This window comes from Nannospalax galili, unplaced genomic scaffold, assembly GCF_000622305.1.
Source record: "Nannospalax galili isolate Female #2095 unplaced genomic scaffold, S.galili_v1.0 scaffold1364, whole genome shotgun sequence".
Lineage (NCBI taxonomy): Eukaryota > Metazoa > Chordata > Mammalia > Rodentia > Spalacidae > Nannospalax > Nannospalax galili.
In genome coordinates this window covers 17730-39715 of record NW_008350758.1, presented here as the reverse complement: position 1 = coordinate 39715, position 21986 = coordinate 17730, and the positions used below count along the sequence as shown (strand labels likewise).

General features: G+C 43.6%; 1 protein-coding gene and 1 pseudogene across 1 annotated transcript; one reads left to right on the top strand and one right to left on the bottom strand.

Moving 5' to 3' along the window:
• LOC103745879 overlaps positions 1-2245 on the top strand; it is a 52112-nt pseudogene extending 49867 nt beyond the window's left edge.
• An 8121-nt stretch (positions 2246-10366) lies between these two features.
• On the bottom strand, positions 10367-21556 carry LOC103745878 (GTPase IMAP family member 4-like). The gene is given in 5 exon segments (XM_008847895.1): positions 10367-10773; positions 10776-11070; positions 11072-11396; positions 15101-15171; positions 21458-21556. Coding segments are annotated over 5 exon segments (1197 nt in total).
• Positions 21557-21986: the final 430 nt, after the last annotated feature.

The window sequence follows — 21986 nt, the reverse complement described above, 5'->3', positions numbered from 1 at the left end:
AAGGCAAACCATTAAAAATATTTCTTGACTCTAAAAAAATGTTACTGTTTATTAATGATGAGACAAAATTTGCATACTGAGAAGACTGTGCCTGCGTATTTTACATAAAGAAAGAAATCTTGACCAAGTATTTAATATTGGGGAATCCAGAACATTTTCAACATTTTTCAGAGTTGATTAATATTTTGATTATGTGATTGCCGAATACAAGAACACCACTTCACATAAATGTACAATTAAAAAATGGCATAGTGTCGAGTCTGAGCCAAGGTGTTCTTCAGGCGGTGTTTGTTTTTGTCGTATTGCAGGGGAAGTGCCAGCCGTTCACACTGTGTGTTTACAACCAAGGCTGCAGAAAGGCTCCCAACGCATCCCAGGTGAGCGCTGCCGGAAACCTCACATTGGGCTGGGCGTTTTGTTCAGCAAAGTGGCGGTTGCAGCAGAGCCGGAGAAGGTGAGCCGCAGTCACCACATCCTTGCAGGCTCCGCTGGCCTTGAACTTTCTACTGCACTGTCATCAAAGCAGGTCATATGGCTCAACCAGACCCAGGGGTTGTGTTTTAATGGTGAGTTACAGATTCACATGCCAAAGACGCAGGCATTGAGTGAGGGAATGATTTGGGGATATATACTCTGTTAGCATTGCCTCACAGTGGAAGGACTGGGGCTGGATTTTGGTGCCCTTTAAATTCACCTTAAATATTTTCCTTTTCCCCCATCAAAAGAGCCTTAGAATGGAATTTTCCACCACGACGCTAAAAGCTACAGATGTGAACTCACATCCGCATTTTTCTTATATAATCTCAACCTTCCTTTGCACAATGTCCTCAGACACAGAACTTTTGAAAATACTCTTTTATCCCAACTTCTGGTTCCCAAACATGGGAAACTGTCTTATGGATATTGGAGGTTCATTTAATACCCCTACCTGGCTCCTTTGAAAATGTACAGCAAAAATAAATCTGTCACTACAGACGCGCCAAATCCAAGCTTTGTTACTTCCTGTATTACCGTATTGGAGGAGCTGTCAGCAGCAACTCACACTTCTTATGAAGCTGTTTAATTTCCTCCTTTCTGGGCTAGGAGAATAAGGAGTTGCAAAAGACTCCTGAGAAGAGGCAGAAAATGCAGGAATCAAGGGATGTGCAAGTTGCAAGTCCCACAAAACGGTCTCTAGGCAAAGGGACTAGAGGCATGCAGAGGCAACAGCAAGGGAGAAGCCCACAGCCCGCAGTGGAGATGGGCATGGGGTGACCAGGCTCTGCATGGGAAACTGTTGGAAGTTGAGTCTAACACTTAGCTTCTGTTTCCTTGTTTACCTTGATGTTCCAGAGACTGAAAACCAAGATCAGGGAAATCCCCAACTGAGAATTGTCTTACTGGGTAAAACTGGAGCAGGAGAAAGCGCAACCAAGAATAGCATCCTTGGAGAGAGGGCATTTCGCTCTGGCATTTCAGCAAAATCCATTACCAAGGTCTGTGAGCAAAGGAGAAGCACGTGGAACAGGAGAGAGCTTGTTGTTGTGGATATACCGAGCGTATTTGACACTAAGGTACGAGATGCTGACACACACAAAGAGATTGCTCCCTGCATTCTCGTGACCTCCTTAGGGCCTCATCCTCTGCTCCTGGTGGTCCTGCTGGGCTGTTACACTGTGGAGGAACATAAGGCCACAGAGAAGATTCTGGAAAGATTTGGAGATGAAGCTAGAAAACTCATGATTGTCTTATTCACCAGGAAAGATGACTTGGAGGGCACTGATTTCCAAGAGCACATTGCACAGGCTCCAGAAGTCATTCAAGAGTTATCGAGCATGTTTGGTGTTTGCTACTGTGTGTTCAACAACAGGGCAACAGGAGCTGAGGAGGACACAGCTCAGGACCCTGGTCCAGTGCATGGTGAGGGGGAACGGTGGAGGGTGCTACACCAACAAGGTGATGGAGGAAGTGATTCCGAAACAAACCCAGGAGAGACAAGAACATTACAGAGTGGATCTGGAGTGAGAAAGCATGGATAAGGGAGGGACACTAAGAGCACATTAGAAACTTGGAAGATCAGCTGAAGAGGCAGAAGATGAAGGCTCAAGTGGAGAGCGATGTCTTAGAAAAGGAGGCTTCGTACGCAGAGACACAAAGAGCTTCCAGAAACGAGGTTGAGAATCAGAAGATACATGAGTTAATCCTAAAAGCCTGGGAAATGGCTTCCATTCTCTTCCACCAGCTTATGGAAGATGAGACCAAGTGAAACTTGTCTTTATTTTGTGATTATTCTTTGATAATCCTGCCCTGCTTTCAAGGGTCCAAATGCTTTACTTTCCAAGTTATACAACTAAGGAGGGTAGATAGTTGATTGATTTAGCAGGAGCACGACAGAGTCTCAGTTTGTGGAACTCCACAGCAGAAGGCGTTGGTGTGTGCCACCTGTGCATTCTTCCTCAAGGACACAGAGGAAAGTTACTCAGAAGATGGCACCAAGCTGTATCCAGCAGTTCTGCTCCAGGTTCCTGGCAGACAGTCTCTACCTGAAGACTCAGTCCACTCACTGGAAGTTGCCTGTAGTCATCATGTTTCTGAATTGTTTTGTCAGAAAATTTGATTCTATGATGAGGTAATCTTATATGTAAAGATGATTATCAGTTTAATTACATTTTCACAGAGAGACTCAAACTGTTCCTTATCATATATGTGTTGAGGAAGAATAGTGCTGTCTGCAAAGCAAATCTCAGAACTAGGCTGGTGAGATGGTTAAGAGCACTGGCTGCTCTACAGAGAAACTGGGTTCCATTCCCAGCACCCATATGGCAGCTAACAACCAGTTCTAAGGGATCCGATGCCCTCTTCTGACCTCCATGTGCATTGCATTCATACACAGAAAACAAAATAATAAATAAAATATTTTTTAAAAGAACTACAGATAGCAAAAATTATAGGAAATCAAAAACTATAAATTAACTTTGTGGAAAATAAAAATCAAAACTGTAGTGAGGGGCTGGATGACATTAATAGTAAAAACAAATCAGTTTATCTGGTCCAATTGTATGTCCTTAAGCACCCAAAAGGGAAGTATAACCAAATGCCAGACAGGCAATAGCTTCCTTTGAGTTGTTGGCCAGGGTGGCCCAAGAGAGTCCCAGACAATAACCCAGCATAGAACTGGGAAAATGAACAGCGGACCCCAATCTTATCTAAAGGAATATTGGCAACTGATTGCTGCTAGATGAGGAAGAGCTGATCTTCCTGAAACAGGGAACTCTAGGCAGGCTGACTAGACTCAGCAGATGGACAAGCACTGGGGAATGGCTGGGGCACCTGACAACGCAGTGGACAGTAATAGGGATGACAGAATATATGGGCTCCAGTTGGCGGGAGGCTATGGGAGGGGCCACTTGGGATGTGGGTGTGTAGATGAATAAGATTGTTTGGGGTGTGCTGGATGAAATACACACAAAAAATCAATCAATAAAAATGAGTTATATTGGAGGAAGGGCATAAACATTTCTTCATGTTGATTAGTAGATGTGAGAAACATCACCATTGAAATCTACCTGATGACTTTATATCCATGCTCAGGTGCCCAGGATCTCAGAAAGTAACCAGTTGTGACTAGTAACAATCAGATATATGGAGATTAGAAACACATGTGCAAACGTCTAAGCGTTAGTTGCACTAAAAAGGAGTTTTTCTGTGTGAAATAGTATATTTTAAAATGAAATGGAGATATTTTTAAAGGTTAAAACCTTATTCAATTTTATGTCTTATAGGGTTTATACTATAAACAATAGTACACAATATTGTATAACTGAATTAATTTAATATTGTATAACTGTATTGATTCAACTGTAAACCTAAAAATTTTCAGCCAATTTTGAAAGAAATGCATCTTAGCTCTGGAAATTGTTATTGAATATGTCAGTGCTGTTGTAATGAAATGCTTCTTCTAATTATGTGGTTATTAAATAAATAATTTTAAAAAGAAGAAATACAGATAGCAAAAATATAGGAAATCAAAAACGATAAATTAACTGTGTGGAAAATACAAATCAAAACTATAGTGAGGGGCTGGAGAAATGGCTCAGAGGTTAAGAACACTGGCTATTCTTGCAGAAGACCCAGTTTTGAGACCCAGCACCCACATGGCAGCTAACAACTGTCTGTAACTCCAGTTCTAGGGGATCTGGCAGCCTCTTCTGTCCTCCGCAGGCATTGCAGAATGTGGGTGCACTTATATACATGCAGTAATACACACATGCACATGAAATAAAAATAACAAAAATTTAAAAACTATAGCGAAAGCTGGGCATGGTGGTGTACCCCTTTAATCCAGCACTCAGGAGGCAGAGGCAGGTGGATCTCTGTGAGACTGAGGCCAGTCTGGTCTTCATAGTGAGTTCCAGGTCAGTTGGGGCTACAGGGTGAGCTTGTCTTAAAACACCAAAACCAAAATAAAAGCAAAAACTATAATGAAATACCCTCTCATCTTAGAACTGCTGTTATAAAATAACATACAATAACAAACACAGATGAGGATGTGTGGAGTACTGTTGGGAGGGTATACATTAGTATAGCCATGATGGAGAACAATGGATATTCATAAACAAACTAAAGTACATCTACTACATGACAAAGGAATCCCGCTTCTTGGTACAAATCCAATGAAATAGAAGTCAGCATGCCAAAGGGATAGCTTTATGACCACTATTCATAATAGGTGTGGTATAGAACCAACATAGGCAGGTGCCCATCAACAGATGCATGAAGAAAACAGGCTATGCATATACAACTAAATATTCCTCAGTGCTAAAGAAAACCCTGCCATTTCAACAAAACAGATTAAACTGGAGGACAGCATGTTAGGGGAAGCAAACAAGACTTGGAGACAAGTGCAGCACATTACGTCTCATACGGAAATTAGAAAAGTCAGTCTGAATGTGGGCAATGACTATTAGGGGTTGGGAAAGTGGATTAAAAGAATCTGGATTTAATTAGTACAGGCTGTGTGTATGCAAATATCCCCCATCAAGGTGAACACTGCAAATCAATAAAGAAAATTAAGAAAATTAAAACAAGCCAACAAGAGTCTAGCAGAGATGGCTCTCCTTGCCCGTTTCTTTTTCTGTCTCCTGCCCCATAGTTCTCCCACATTTTCCCCACCCAAAGTTCATCAGTGAACACAGATGACCAAAGTCATCCTCCACATACTCAATGGGGTTTTGAAATCAGATGGACTTGAATTCTAGTTCCTATTGGGCCACTGATCAGCAAAACTGACCTCTAGAAAAACATAAATCTAACTTCCCTCATCTCAAAATGGAAACAATTGCCAGGCATGGTGGTACACGCCTTTGAGCCCAGCCTACACATCAAGTTGCAGGCTATCCAGGACTACACAGTAAGACCCTATCTCAAAAACATATAAATGAGTAACATGGGAACAATGCATGAGTTCTCACTGGTCACCACAGGCATCATCAAGCTTTCGCCTGTTTCAAAAAATACAAAGAGCTTGTTACTAGCCAGGAAACTTTTTTGGAAGCCCTGAATTAGTACATTTTGCATTACATTTCTAATAATCCCCATGATGTGGCTGGACCAGGGATCTCACATTCAGAACCACTGCCCTGGGTTTCTGCCATCACATGGATTACTGATGCTGAACACCGCCATGTCCAGTGGAATCAGGTCCCAAGCCCCACTGTAGTTAGAAATGTAAGGCTTATTTCTGAAGCACCTCAACTGTCTGGATTTGCTTCATACATGGGAAATTTAGGCATGCCCTCAGAGCAGATATCGGGCCCCGTGAGACTTCCTGTTTGTCTCTACCTCCTTGAGGTAAATACACTCCTGTATCGCATCCTCCCACCTTGATGTGTTGTGCTACATCAAGTCCAAAGTAACAGGGTCAAATCACATGGAGTGATGGCTCTGAAATCAGGAGCTCAAATCTTTCCTCACTCTATATTGATTATACAGCCTGGCATATTGTTCAAGCCTGTAAGGCCAGCATTGAAGAGACTGAAACAGGAGGATTATAAGTTTGAGACCAAGAAGGGCTACCTAGTGAGCTCCAGGCTAACCTGGCATGAATGTGAGACTCTGTCCTTAAACTAAACAAAACTAGTTGATTATAAGGTATTTTTCCAAAGTTACAGAAAGCTGACTAGCCTAGAAAACTGGAAGGAAGAAGTGAGGTCATTGTTGTGACTGTACCTGAGATGAAATGGAGGCATTTTGTAACTAGCTGGTTTCCAGGAAACATTGGAAAAGTTTGGAGGACCAGGTTAGAGAAGGCTTAGAATTCTGGAGGCAGAGTTTAATGGGTAGGTGAGGGTATACCGTGGTGAGGGCTTGGAATTCCAGATTGTTGCACAAGTATGAACAGGATTACGGTCAGGGTTCAGATGTAGATAAGGACTCTATTGGAAGCTGGAGTGGAGGCCGTCCTTGTCATACCTTGGCAAAGAATTCTAATGCATTGTGCCCATGCCTTGAGACTTTGTGGAAGGCCAAGTTGAAAGACTACGGACTAGTTTACCTAGTGGAGAAAATTTCAAGGTAGGGAAGCATTCAGGCAGTGACATGTAACACTGTTGGCTGCTTTTAACCCATTTTACCACGATAATCAGGAGGAAATCTGAGTAGAAAACTTTAAAAATTGGTTTTTCCCAGTCCCTTCCTCCTTTGACTAAAATCCTCATTTCTGGCTATACTCAGGTGAGCAGGAAACCATTGCTCACTCATGACATGGTCCAGTTCACTAACTCATCACCACTGACCCAGTTTTCAGAGAACTGATTGATCATGTGTGGAGCTCCACCATGCTGCTTCTGAGAACTAGCGATTCCTCTTGGAGACCAGAGGCAGTGAGCAGACCAGGGGAGGGAGGGTTTGGGGAGATAGGATGAGGATCTTTGCCAGGAAGCAGCATTAGGAACAGCCCTGCAGTTTGAAGTTTTGACCCTTGAGGTTCCTCATAGCCTTTTGAGTTGGAGACACTGCTGGGTGATTAAGTCAGTGATCAGTCCCCTTCTTGGTATAAGACCTAGCCTAGGAAGCAGATCATACCCTGAGATAGGCACTCAGCTTCCTCTTCTTGGTGTGCCAAGGGCCCTTCTGGTCTCACCACAAACCATACTAAGCCCTTTTACAGCCCCCGGCTTCCACCAAGTTCTGCGTTGGCTCACTGAATAGTTGCTGGAGACAACTTTTTACAGCTTGACATTTTTCTGTGTAGGCACACTGGCAGTTACAGCACACAGCTCAGGATCTCTGCCATGTCCTGTCTGTCTTCTGCTCTCTGCGTCAGGACTTTTCACTTGTGTGGTGGTGAACACATGCCAATCAACTGCACTGATCTCACAAAATACAGTGGAGGCGCCAGTCCCCACACCAGGAAGCACGTGCACAGCTTAGCACAGGTCACAGCACACATGTGGTCACTGCAGGACAGTCCTTCACAAGTTTAGACATAAGTTGGTAGCGTGGCAGGGAGGTAATGAGAATCCAGGTGAGAGCCGGGGATCAGATTGATGCAGCTCTACAAAGAAGCATTTTTTGTAGAGGGTGACAGTTAACGTGGAGGCTAATAACTGGCCGAAAGGCTTAGAATAAGTGACTTTTGAATGCCCAGCCCTAAACAGGATATCCATATCACCCCTCAAGCTGCAGGGACAATCCTGAACGGGGGAACTGAGATAATGTGAAAGGAGGGGGATGAGGAGGGGTGCTGTGAAATGCCAGCCTCTGGGAACGATGTGGTCCTTGCGCTCAGTCCTGCACGAGACTGGCCCTGTAAAAGTTCCATCTTGGATGGGGAAAGGCTTACGAGGGGACCATTCTCTTCAGTGGTGTAGCCATGCCCTAGTAAATAAATCCCCAAGCACCTTCAGGCAAGCAACCCTAATCAAAATCAGCAAGTCACAGCAAGTCAAAACACACAGCAAGAAGGCATGGAAGGCAGACTTAGTAGAAAGAAGAAGGGTTTAATGGAGTGGGAGGGGCTGACAGGCCAATAGGTGGTAAAAAGGACTAAATTACATTCTATGCATGTATAAAATTGTCAATTTTTTAGGTTTGTAACACATTTTAAGTGCTGTAAAACTCCTTTCTGAATGAGCATATGGTGATCAATATCAATTGTTCAAAGCACTTGAACACATCCTCTGCCAAAGAATTAAAAAATATATTTTTATTGAAAATTTGTGGATTCCTTACATCTTAATCATATTTAGCCCCCGTTTCCTATCTGTACCCCTCCATAGCCCGCTCACAGGACTTCATGCATTTTGTCATACATGTGAAGGCCTATCAAGTCAAGTTTGTGTACCCAGATGTCCCTTGGTGTGAGTTTATCCACTGGAGGCTCGACAGCATTTCTTGTGTCCCCCCTTAAAGCAGATCAACTCTCCCTCACCCAGCAGTGACCAGCTGCCAGTAGTTCCCCATCAAAGTTGTGGCCTCCTGCTCATTTCCCCAGTTCTATACTGGTTTTATCTGAGTTTGTATGGGTCTCGTGCGTGCTGTTACCATTGCTGTAAGTTCATATGAGCAAGGTCCCAGGAACCTGTAAGACTGTTTCCTTGTGGACATGCACCTCCTCCCCTGGCTCTTCCAGTCCTTCTTCCCTGGGTGAGTGAACTTCACTCTAGAAGTCCTGTCCAGGAACTCACACTCTGCAGTTTCTTATTCTTTACTTCTTTGCCTTTTGTGTTCATCAACCTCTGTTGCATGAGGAGGCTTCACTGATGAGAGCTGAGAGATTCGTTGGCTGAATACACATGGCTGGAGAGGTCTTAGGTTTTAGAGAACGCCTTAAGTCTGTCACACCCCTAGACAAATGTAATTTCTTACTGTATGCTAAATGTGGGTCCTTATACTTACAGACATGTATGCCAGTCACCACTCATCAAAGAAGCTTCTTTTACAACAGACAGAGGCTATTACAGAGTGCCACAACTTATCACACAGAAAATGAGTGTCTGTGAGATGCCCAGCCTTAAATGGCAACATCTACAATGGAACCTCTATACTTAAGGCTCGTGGAACATAGTAGAACAAGGGATAGAGAGAATTGTTAAAATGTTTAAGAAATAAACTGGTAGTTTCAGCATGGTTATAGAATATGCCCACGAACACAGCTTACATCAGGAAAGAGAACCTTGGCTGGGAAGCATCTTCTAAGACAAAACAGACTCCAATTCCACACACATAAGAGAGAAGCGAAAGAAGTTTTTAAATAATTTTTATGGAGCTTTTGTACATTTCATACGATAGTTCTTAATCAAATTAAGACCCCCTCCCCCATCCACACCCCCCTCATCAGGCCTATGTATTCTGCCATACATGTTAAGTCCCACCCAGTGAAGCATTTTACACAGGTGTCCTTTGTGCAAGTTCATCCACTGGAGTCCAGTCAGCCTATCTAGAGATCTTAAGGAAGGTCTGCTCTCCCTCACCCAGCAGTGATCAGTCTCTAACAGTTCCCATCTGGGGCCAGCCTGCCACTCATTTCCCCCTTACCACTCTGGCCCTGTCCGATTGAGCTGGCATGGGTCTTGTGCTTTAAATATAATGAACTGACTGGTTGGGGGCAGAAGCAGCAAGTACTCAAGGCGTGGAATGACGGGCTGAGTAATCAGCACAGCTTTGAAGGAAAAAGAGAACTGATTTTTCATGAAAGTGGATAAACTAAGGTTGGCCAGAGTTTCTACCCACACACCTGAGAACACAGCGAACATTGTTGTCTGTTGAACTGAGTTTTGCTCCCAGGGGTTATTTGAGTTCTAAGATTTGTTTTGAAGACAACACTTTTTTCCTTAAAGCTTAGATAATAAGGAACATTTTGAGACCTGCTGTGAAAATGGCATTCATTGAGGAAGAATTCTACAACCATATTTATCTATACGATTATCTCATGCAAAGAACTTTCTAAAAAACAATTGAGAAACATGATCATTGTTGTCCTAAAGGCAAAAATAAGTGAGTAGAAATGAGTCTGAAAATAGACTGTCTGCCCAGAGCCTGGAGGAGAAATACTGGATAAAGCCTGGAGCCATCATCTGTGGTCCCCTCAGTGACCTTCCTGTGTCTTAGGAAAAATGCGTAGGTGGCAAGCATAAAAACGACCTGCTTTAAAGCTCCACAAACTGAGAATTTGTGAATCTCTTGATACAAATCAACTGGACATCTACCAACCTCCAGTGGTGAACTTCACTGCATTCCTTAGTCCTTAAAAATAGAGCACTGGACCCTTGAGAGTGAGTCCTGTGTGTGTGTGTGGGGGGGGGGGTCATCAGAGAAATGGAAACTATACAGACAACATTCTATTTTTCACTCTCACCAAACAGGGGCAAGATCAAGCAGGCAACGGCTAGTGCTTTAAGATTATTTCGAATATCATATTATGATTTAAAACTTCTCTTCTTGCACCTTGTTTCTCTATAGAAAGTTCTGTTCTTGAGAATTCCTTCTCCGTTTCCATCCATCTCCTTTCCTGCTCCAGCTGATCCTTCAGGTTTCTAATTGCCTCCTCATACTCCTCCCTTATCCATGCCTTCTCTCTCTCTGTCTCTGCTCTGTAATATTCTTGCAAATCACGGGTTTCTTTCTGAATCACCTTCTCGACCTTCTCGGACATCTTGTTGGTGTAGTATCCTTCACTGTTCCCCTTCACCATGCGCTGGACCAGGGTCAGCAGCTGTGTCCTCTGGGCCTCCTGCTCGGCTCCTGTTGCCTTGTTGAAGACACAGCAACGATCACCAAACATGGCCAATAAACCTTGAAGAGTCCTGGAGCCTCCTCTAAGTACTCATGGAAGTCAATGCCATCCAAGTCATCTTTCCTGGTGAATAAGACAATCATGAATTTTCTAGCTTCGTTTCCAAATGTTTCCAGAATCTTCTCTGTGGCCTTATGTTCCTCCACAGTGTGACGGCCCAGAGGGACCACGAGGAGCAGGACATGAGGCCCTGGGGAGGTCAGGGTGACACAGTGAGCGATCTCCTTGTGTGTGTCAGCATCTCGTACCTCAGTGTCAAATATGCCCCGAGTATCCACGACAAGTAAGTTCTCTCCTGTTCCACGTGCTTCTCCTTTGCTCATAGACCTTGGTAATGGATTTTGCTGAAATGCCAGAGTGAAATGCCCTCTCTCCAAGGATGCTGTTCCCGGTTGCACTTTTTCCTGCTCCAGTTTTATCCAGTAAGACAATTCTCAGTTGGGAATTTCCCTGACCTTGCTTTTCAGTCACCGAAACATGAAGGAAACAGAAGCCAAGTGTTAGACTCAACCTCCGACAATCTCCCACGCAGAGTCTGGCCACCTTGTGCCCATCTCCAGTGCTGGTTGGGGGCCCGCCTGTTGCTGTCGCCTCTGCCTTCACCGGGTCTGGAGACAATGTCCTGTGGTGTGTTGCAGGACTCAGAAAACTGGCACATCCATCCCTGGACTCCTTCCTTCACTGCCTCTTCTTAAGGTTCTTTGAATCCTTCCTCTGTCTTTTTGCAGACTGATATCCCATGGAAGTGCAAATGAAATGTTTTCTGAACAAAGCTGTGAATTGCTGCTGACAGCTGCCCCACTCCGCTAATCCAGAAAATAACACAGAGCTTCAATGGGGTACGTGCATACGCAGATTTATTTTTCTTACTCCCACTAAAACTAGGTGTGAGTGTTATATGAGCCTTCACTATACAAAGACAGAGTTTCACATGGTTGAGAACGAGATTCTGCATTCACTTCTCTTTTCAGGATTCTTTTGAACTCCTTTTTCTGACTCTTGGCAGCTTCCTAGCCTACAGAGAAGGAAATACAGTTGTTTCAGAAGGGAGCTGTGAGCCGCTGTTGAAATAATGCAGGAAATAATGCAAAGCTTGAATCTGGGCTGTCCACAGGGGCAGATTTACTTTGCCCAATTTATATTTTAGAAGGAGCTTTTCTTCCCCCAATTAAGAGCTATGCATAAGTGTTATATAAGTCTTCAAGATCCTTTAGACAGAATTTCCCATTTTTGAGAACTGGAATGATAGGATACAAGAATGTTTTCAAATGTCTTATGACTGGGACTGGAGAGACAGCTCAGTGGTTAAGAATATATTACTGCTCTTGTAGAGGACCCAAGTTCAGTTCCCAGCACCAACATTAGGTGGCTTACAACCACCTATAACTCCAGCTTCCAGGAATTCGACGTCTCTGGCCTCCATGGGCTCTTGTGCTCATGTACCCATACCTACACAGAGACATACACACCAATTTTTTTAAATACAAAAAAATTAAAAAGTCTTGTGACTAAGAAACTTGTATAAAAGAAGGCTAAGGTTATGTGAGACAACTGTTTGGTGGGAGTTCACATCAGTATTTAATAAGCATCTATATCGGTTAATTTTCTGTGGCTGTGATGAGATACAAGACTCTAGAAATTAATAGTAAAAAATTAATTCCTTTAAGGTTATGTCAAAACTAAAGATAATTCTCATAAATCCATCCTCAATCCTCTACCCTCACCAGCACTTTCCTCTTCTTTATCTGTCTCTGTCCTCGTTAACTTTAACTGCCAATTTGATGCACCTTAGAGTCACCTGAGAAGGAAATTGTTTCAAATGAGGGATTTCCCAAGCCATACTGACTTGTGGGCATGTCTGTGGGGGATTGTCTTAATTGTGAGTTGATGAAGGGGGGCTCAGCCCACTGTGGGTGGCACTATTCCCTAGGCAGGTGGTCTTGGGCTGTATAAGGCTAAGCATAAGCTTGTGAGTGAGTCACCAAGCAAAGTTCCTCCATGGTTTCTGCCTCAACTTCCTGATTGATTTCCTGCCCTAACTTCCTTCAATGATGCACAGTAACCTGTAAGTTGAAATAAACCCTTTCCTTCCCTAAGTTGCTCTCAGTGTTTTATCACAGCAACAGAGATAAATGTAGAACAATCTCCAAGCAAAAGAAAATTTTATATCAAAGGAAAAGATTGTTATGGGCCGTTTTAGGATGAAACCTGAAGATGAGAGATGCCATACTCTTAATATTTCCCCTGTAATGGCCACTCTCCCTCGGGAAGCCAATATCCACAATTGGGGATTTTTTACTTTCTCCCTGAATGGTTCTTTCTCCTAACCCTTATGCTAAGATTGTATTAAGTATATTTAGTAAAATCTGTGACTCTGCTTCAAACTGACTGAGCCTATTCACTCCCATGAATTCTAGTTCGGCCCAAGTTGAGGTACCTAAAAATTAGGGCACCTCCTCTGGCTGCTCAGAGTGACAATATGGAGCTGCGACTCTGTCCTCCGACCAACGGCATCTTCATGTCTCTTAAAGACTGCTTTCCTCTCTGCTGCTCAGCCTCATCCTCATCAGCTGCTAGGAATCAGCAATTATAGAGATGGGAGATCATTTTTAAATGATAATATTTGGCCCTCCCATGTATATGATGTGATGCTTGGCTAACAGGAAGAAATGCAAAGTTTTAAGGTTTAAATTTTTTTTTTTTTTTTTTAAAAAAAAAAAAAAAAAAAAAAAAAAAAAAAAAAGCAAAACATGCCCCCTACCCCTCTAGGCTAGGTGTTGTGGCACACACCTTTAATCCCAGCATTCAAGAGGGAGAGGCAGTTGAATCTCTTGTGAGTTCAAGGATAGCATGGTCTACATAGTGAGTTCCAGGCCAGCCAATGCTATATAGTGAGACCCCGTCTCAAATATATACATAAAGTCCCCCCTGAAAAGCACACGACTTGCACTGAACCTTCTATAAAGTGGATAAGACTGATTAAATGGTTATAACATCAGTAATTGTGGAGAGGGTGGAAAGGTGCAAGTCTTGGGCTTAATTACAATTTATCTTGGGCTATCTCTAGTCCTCTTAAATATTCCTTGCCCACATCTGTGTCTGACCTAACTTCCGTGTGACTATTGGGTAAAACCTTTTGGAATGTATTAACAGATTCGTAGCTTTTGTGGCTTCCAGCAAGCAAAAGGTTAACAATATCACCAGATGGCATCGGAGGCCTGTAGAGGAGCTTTTCCCCCTTGGCTCTAACCCACCTACCTGATGTTTCCACCAAGGTACTTTGTGTCTTGATTAATGATCTTTGTTCTGTTACTATAAAAACTTCATGAAATTGTTACCATCAAGTTTGGGGTTCACCTAAATCTGTATTCCTGGACCATCGTCACTGATACTGGGCTCCAGAATAAACATTCTCATATCCCATTTGAAGTGATCACTCAATCTTGCATCAAGTTGAAAAAGTTTTAGAAGCCCAAGCTGCACATGTCCATGAGCCCATTAAGTCCATATCTGACACTGAACCACTAAGTTACCACTGACACATGAGCAAGTGCGCAGAATTAGCATAGCGACCTAAGACCCTAGAGCTGCCTTACACACTCATAGAATCTGGAGTCAAGCAAATGGTTGATGCTTAAAAGCTACTAAACTGTGGGACAGTTTGCTACACAAGCAAAAGTTCAACTGTCAGTCAGCTTCTGTGAAGGGAGAGTCGGTGGAGGCTTCAGTGACTCGCCGATTCCCCCTGATTAATTTTTTATCACTGAGGTCAGGAAAATTAGGGCCATGAATGGAGAATCAATTACCGCTTTGCTCCTCTTTTCTAATCCTCCCTCAGGCTGAATAAAGACCAGAAAAGCCGAGTGAGGTCACTGGGATGTTCTGTTAGGTGGATGTTGTAGGAAGAGGCTGTGCTGAGTCAGGCCTGCTGGCTCACTCCTGTGATCCCAGCACTCAGGAGGCAGCTGCCAGAGAATTTCTCTAAGTTCTAGGACAGCCTGGGCTAAAGTATGAGAAGGGGGGAGGAGGGAGGGAGGGAGGGAGGAAGAGAGAGAGAGAGAGAGAGAGAGAGAGAGAGAGAGAGAGAGAGAGAGAACAGGCTGTTTAATTTTTTAGGCTCAGTATTATGGGTGTATCGTCAGAAGAAAGTATAGAGGATCAAGAAACATGAGATAACAAGGAAAATGAGAAATGACTGAAGATTTGCAAAGTCTCTCTTGTTTGGGTAGGGACTGGCTGTGACAAGAGGGACCACGCTTCTCCCTGCCTCCCACTCCCTGCAGTCTGGCTGCCCCTACCCAGCACCCAGCACCCAGCACCTCTTACAATGGCTGCTTCCTGACTTGTCCAGGTCGGAATTCACACTGTAGTACTGAGTTGCCATTGTAGTTTGATCCCTACAGATAGAAAATAATCATATTTTAGAAAAATCACGAATAACTAGAATCCCCAAACTCCTGTGGCCAATGATTAATTTTTTGCCATAAACTAACTTCTTTGATTTTTCTTGTCCAGTATCCAAAATCTTACCTCAATTTAGGTCTTTTTCAAGTGATTTCCTTTTTTTAAAAAAATTATTTTTTAGGGCTAGAGAGATGCTCTTGCAGAAGACCTGAGGTGGATTCCCAGCATCCACATGGTGGTTAACAACAGTAGGTAACTCCAGTCCCAGGAGATCCACAGCCCTCTTCTGACCTTCATGGGCATTGCATGACATGGGTGCACTTACATACATGTAAACAATATATTCATACACATAAAATAATTTTTAAAAAAAATTTACTTTTGTTATTTGTGTGTGTGTGTGTGTGTGTGTGTGTGTGTGTGTGTGTAAATGCCATGTATGTTCAGGTGCTCATGAAGGCCAGAAGAGAGTGCCAGATGGAGCTGGAGTTATAGGGAGTCATGAGCCATTTGACTTGGGTAATAGGAAAGGAACTCAGGTCCCACTGGAAGAGCAGGAAACATTCTTAACTGCTCAGCCATCTCTCCAGCTGCTGTTCCTTTTGTTTGTGGGAACTTAAATTCTTCCACCACTTTCATGATATTGGTTCTGACCCTTTCCCCTTTCCTAAGTACCCAGTGAGCACTGTGGTGCTTTTACAAGCTCCTCTCGTCTGAATCCTCTTCCAAATCTCTATGTGACGCTCAATTTCTCATGTGTCCAGATCATTAGTATCTCCATCAGATGTTGGCCATATGGACCCTGGAGCTCCACCTCCATGCAGGATTCCTCATCACAGTGGATGGTACCACCACTGTGGATGTGATGAAACTAGCTGCTTCAAGTTCTTGCTGACTTGACTTTCTCACAGTGATGAACTATACCAGGAATCATGAACCAAAAACTCCTTCTTCAGAAAAATAAAAAAGAAAGGGAAGAGAAGAACAGAGTGTGCATTAGGAGAACTATTTAAAGTGAAAATGATTGTTTCCTTCCTGAGCTGATAAGACAATATAAAATTCAAGAACAGAAGATGAACTTTAAAGAGAAATAGTTGGAACTCCACTGGCTGCCTTGGGGCTCGATGGCTCTACCCTTGGTCCGTCGGCACAGAGCCAAGACAGGATGACTGACCTCTGTGACTCCATTTTTCATTGTGTATCGAGTTACATCAGTCACCATGGCTTTGCCTCATGCAGGTATCCTAAGAAGAAGCACAGAGAACAAAACAGCCAATTCACCAGAAGAAGGGAAGTCAAAATTGAAAGACCAACTCACCCCAAAATATACATGAAACACAACCAGACAGAGTCACAGATATGCCCAGACATTGTCTCTTAGGTGAGTCTAGATCAGAAGCCTGAAACTCACATTGTTAGAGGAAAAGGCGGGGAAAACACTTCCAAATATAAGCATAGGCAATCCCAGGTGTCAGGAAACCTTGCTGACACTAGAAGAATGGGACCTCGTGAAATTCAAAAGCTTCTGCACAGCAAAGGCAAGTCAATACAGTGGAGGGACAGCCTACAGATTGAAAGACTTGATAGCTAGAATCTATAAATAAGTTTAAAAAATAAAGCCCTCAAAAGAGCTTAATCAATAAATATAGAAATGCAAATTAAAAAGACTTTGAGATTCTATCTCATCCAAATCAGAATGGCAATCATTAAGAACATAAATGATAAACAAATGCTTGTTATGACGTACACATGGCTGGTGGGAAGGTAAACTAGTGCCACCCTACCCTGATGGGCATCAATGTGGAGGATTCTCAGAACCTAAAATTTGTTCTATCAATGGTCTGGCTGTACCACTCCTGGATATTACTCCAAGCCAACCCGTCACATGATACTTAACCATCATGAAGGAGTAAGTTATTGATAAGTATCCAACACCAGAACAGTGGGTGAAGGAAATGTTTATATACACAAGGATTTTTTTCAGAGATAGAAAGAATGAAGTTGCATCATTTACAGGAAAATAGATTATCATTCTAAGCGAACTAAGCCTGTCGGAAAGACAGTTACTGTAAGTTTTCTCATTTTTAATTCCTGGATTTTATATAGATACATTAAATCATGTGTGTATATATGACATGATAGTACAAAGGGACTGACCAGAGGAGGGAGAGGGGAGAAAGGGAAAGATCAGGGAGGTATAGAGGGGAATGTGCTTCAAGCACAATACATACCTGTATGAAAACTCCTGTGTAACCCAGTGCTATTTGCAATGAATGCAAATGATGAAAAATTTAAAACATAATGTGATAATGACAACCGGGAAGAATGCACAGCAGAGTGAGTTTGGAATTTCCACTAAAGATAATGAGCTAGTGACGAAGTATGAAACTCTAAGTGTCCAATAAATAATTTAAGTCCTCTCTGCTGTCCTGTTTGTAGCAGCTGGGAAAGCCTTTGAGCAGTCCGACTGCATGTGCTCATCCTGGCATGCTCACCCTGGTGGTACCTTCCACCAATGTTCAATCAGGAAGTGAGACTCTCTGGAGACCATTCTTTAGGAAGCTGGCTATAAAGCAAAGGAGACTGGAGGTAAGACTGATGGTCAGAGATGAGTAGAGACACCTTTCAGAGACCTAAACTGTTCCCCTCTTAGGGTACAGCCCTTGCTGGGTACAAGTTGCCCCTGTCACAGGGACCTGGGGGTGGGATGGGGATAACAGACAGCTCAGACAGCTCTGAGCAGCAGAAAGCGTTCAGCGCCAGCCAGCGTTGAAGCTTGCTGAGGAGTATCTGGTTGTGCCAGGAGCAGGAAAGGAGAGAGGGACTGAGAGGGACTCACTAGACTTCAGGATGCTGGAGGTGCTTCAAGTTTCAAGGAGCCAGCTGTGGAGAAGGAGGAAGCCGTGATGCCATCTCTGTGGTGCGGGCATCCCATGAAGGGCAGGGCCTTTCTCTCTGCCTGCTCTCCAGTCAGTAAGAAAGGTGCTTGCCAAAGTGATGCAGAGAAAACCACATTGTACAAGGTAGTTGATGCTCCCCAAATGGACACCACCAAAAATGAGAGAAAGCTCTGATGTATATTAAGCCATTCTAGACTCAAGCACACAGTGAGAATTTTCTGGAGTTGAAATCTCTAGAACTGGGATCTCCTCAGTTCTGAGTACTCTCTTTTTGTTTTATTTATTCCAGCTTTGTGACAATTATGGAAGTTTAGGGATTTCTACACACAAAATAGTAGATGACACAAGATTAAGGATGCATTCTGCTGAAGGCTTTGGGGGCTGGCAGGGGAGCTGCTTCAGAACAGAAACACCTTTGTATTAAATGATGGCCAGACTCAATCCCAGAGTCCCTCAGTCAGAGGTAGCATTTTTGGAAACTTCCTGTGTGTGTGTGTGTGTGTGTGTGTGTGTGTGTGTGTTGCCCAGTGGAGAGAACACGTCACCTGGAGCAGTCTGGGTGTAGATATGAAGAGGCAGAATTTAAAGTGATTGTGAAGGACAGATAAGACTCACAGAAACATGCTATGGGGCCTGCAGTCACAGGAGAGAAAGCCCAGAGAGGGTCGGAGAGGCCCTGCATCTGCTTTCTGTGTAGAAGATGGCTGAGTGGGGTGAGCTGGAAATGAGGGTGGAGCGGCAGACTTAGGGGAGACTGTGGCTCAGGACCCTTAGGATCAGGCACATGTGAGCAGAGGGTGCTCGCAATAAGACAGCTTGGCAAAGGCTCGGTCTTAACTTTTAACTGCATGTACGCAGTTATAGAAAATAAATTCGTCTAACTTAAAACCTTTTAAAGACATTTTTATCATCTGTGACTGCATCTGCGGGTCACTCCTGACCTGAACGAATAGGGAAATATGCCTGCTGCCCTGCAGTGGAGACAGAGGAAACAAACGTTTTCATTTTCTTTTATCCGACTGACACGGCGTGGTTTTCTAGTTCTGGCACACAGGCAGCTGTGCTCCTTCCCTTCCCTCACTGACCTGTAGGATTACCCGTGGAAGAGACATCAGGGCTGCACGTGTTCATGTGTCAGGTCTGCGTGTGTTCACGTGCACTTCTGATACATTTGTTAGAAGGATGATTTCCTACCAAATAAACTAAAAATAGCACATCTCAATTTTCTATTATGGCCCTTTTCTTTCTAAAGAGAGATGGAGAGAGAGAGATGGAGAGAGAGATGGAGAGAGAGAGAGAGAGACAGAGACAGAGAGACAGAGAGACAGAGAATGAGACTAATATGTGAAATCTTCAATGTGGTTTTCGAGATTTTCATGAAACGCATTTTTGCATATGTATTGGAATATGTATAGTGGGTATGTTTGTATGTATCTAACTCTTTTCTGATCACAAAGGAAAAAGTCAAGTATATACAGTAAGAGGCAGAGATACCCGAGCACAGGTTGGTTCCACTATAGCACTGGGTTTAAGAAGGATGAGCTAGTTCTTGAAAGGCCTGTAGGAAATTGGACGCTGACCAGTTGGACAAGGGAAACAGGATTTCCTTATTTTGACTTCTGAGCACGATAAGAGAAGACTTATGTTTAAATTAGCCAATTTCTAGTTAGTGTCTGTGGATATGGAAAGAAGCAGCTAAGTCAATCACAGGGAGGAGGGGGAATTGGGCACAGGAGCTCTAAGAGCCGCAGTGAACTTACTTTAGGAAGGAAGTGTCTATGTGCATGATACACAACCAACTCAGGGCTGTGGGAGGCACACCCTGGGACAGAATGCACTGTGGTAGAGTTCAAGGCCCATGTGACTGTTGTAATGAGTTAAGCTCTACAACATGGCCGGAGAAAATCTCAAGCAGCTAAGTCAATCACAGGGAGGAGGGGGAATTGGGCACAGGAGCTCTAAGAGCCTCAGTGAACTTACTTTAGGAAGGAAGTGTCTATGTGCATGATACACAACCAGCTCAGGGCTGTGGGAGGCACACCCTGGGACAGAATGCGCTGTGGTAGAGTTCAAGGCCCATGTGACTGTTGTAATGAGTTAAGCTCTACAACATGGCCGGAGAAAATCTCACTCTTAATCCTGACCCTTTTCTTCTTTAGTAACCCTTGCCCCATGTTGGGGGCTGAGCCATGGAGACACTTTCCATGACTTGAAGGGGCAGCAGGAAGGTGTCAGTGTTGGGGTGAAGGTAAGGCAAGGTGCTGTCTGGGTTTCTTGGTCCAGGGATGCTTGCTTCCAAGTTTATGCTACCACAAGCCAAGTGGTTGATGACCATCACGACTAATGCCCTGTTATTCTTTGGTTTCTTATTGTTTTAACATACGTGTCCACATAGGCCCTACAACGTTTGTCACTTTGTTTCTGTCTTGTCTATAAAATATACTAGCTTTAAAATAAATTAATATCGTGATTTGAAATTCTTTTATGGTCTGTAGCATACAGAAATATACTTAGGTGAAAGGAAGGTTTAACATTTCTGAGTGGAATGCCAGGTTTGGGACACCACCAGGGACATGGCCTCAGGAAAGGCCACAAGCAGATGTGTGGGTGGCCTGGGACTTCTGTTTCAGAGGCTGGCTCAGAGACCTTGGGTATGAATGGGACTGGGGTTTTCCCTGGAAAGTACATATAAATATTAATCTTTGTGGTTTTCACTTTCAATGAAAAAATGTAGATGGGGACATTGTAGATGATAGAGTAACCTCTGCCAGGAAGGAGGGTAAAAGCCCGGAAAGACCTTGTACACACATCTTCCAGCCCTGCCCTCAACACAAGGCAACTCCTGAGAAAACCCTAACAAATTCCAAAGCTGACCAGAAACATAACTTCAGCCCAACTCTGTACCTCACAGCCTGACAGAGGAAGCATGCCCAATTCTAAGCATAAACACTATTTAGCTCAGACTCCAATATTCAACTGTCCATGATATCTTTAATTCAGTAAGATTATGAAATATTGAGAAACATAAGAAAAATAATATATTATTGAAATGCAAAACAATCCACAGATTCAGAAAAGATCCAGACATTGGACAAGGACTTTCAAACAACTATTATGAACTTAACATAGAATTGACGGTAAAGACTATGCATTCAATAAAGATGGGGAATTTGAACCGAGCAAAGGTCAAATATCAGAGCTAGAAATAAAAGCCTCTAAAAGAGCTGAGGAATTTCTTAGCCTGTATAGCTGGTGAGAACTAGAAGGCGGCAGCAGTAACCTCCACCCGTCCTGGAACCCAGGATGGAGGCAGGCTGAGACATGGACAGGACAGCAGTTTGTGGGCAGAGAGGAGAGGACTGCCCAGGAGGACACCTACCTGCTGGTGACAGCTCCATGCTGCTGTTGGATGTCCCCCACGAGACAACTGGGAACCGCCCAAGAGGGTATCAAACCATCGGACGCTAACGAGGGGCATCATGGGTATGCCTGCTTTGTGCTACTGTGGCAGATTCTGAGAGGGGCCCAAGGTTTGAATGAGGCCCTGGGAGTTATAGCAGGACAGCTGCAACATGTCCTGATCACACAGCTGCAGGCCAGAGTTAGCTTTCTGAGTATCTGCTCATCCTGATGGTCAGAGCTGACCACTGAGCTCAGACCCTGCCCAGTCTGAGACATACTGGCCACAGGTCTGAATTCCTTGTCTTTGTGGTATCTGGGACAGACTTTGCTGGGCCCCACTTCCCTCCCAACCGACTTGTCTCTTCTCCCTCCCATGGTCTACCTCTGCACAGGGTACACTGTTCCTTTCTGCAAACTAGTCTTGACCCAAGCCAATCTGGTCAAACAGACTTCTTTTTAATATGTGTTTCATTTTGTTTTGTTGGAGAGTAGGTTAACAGAAGGAT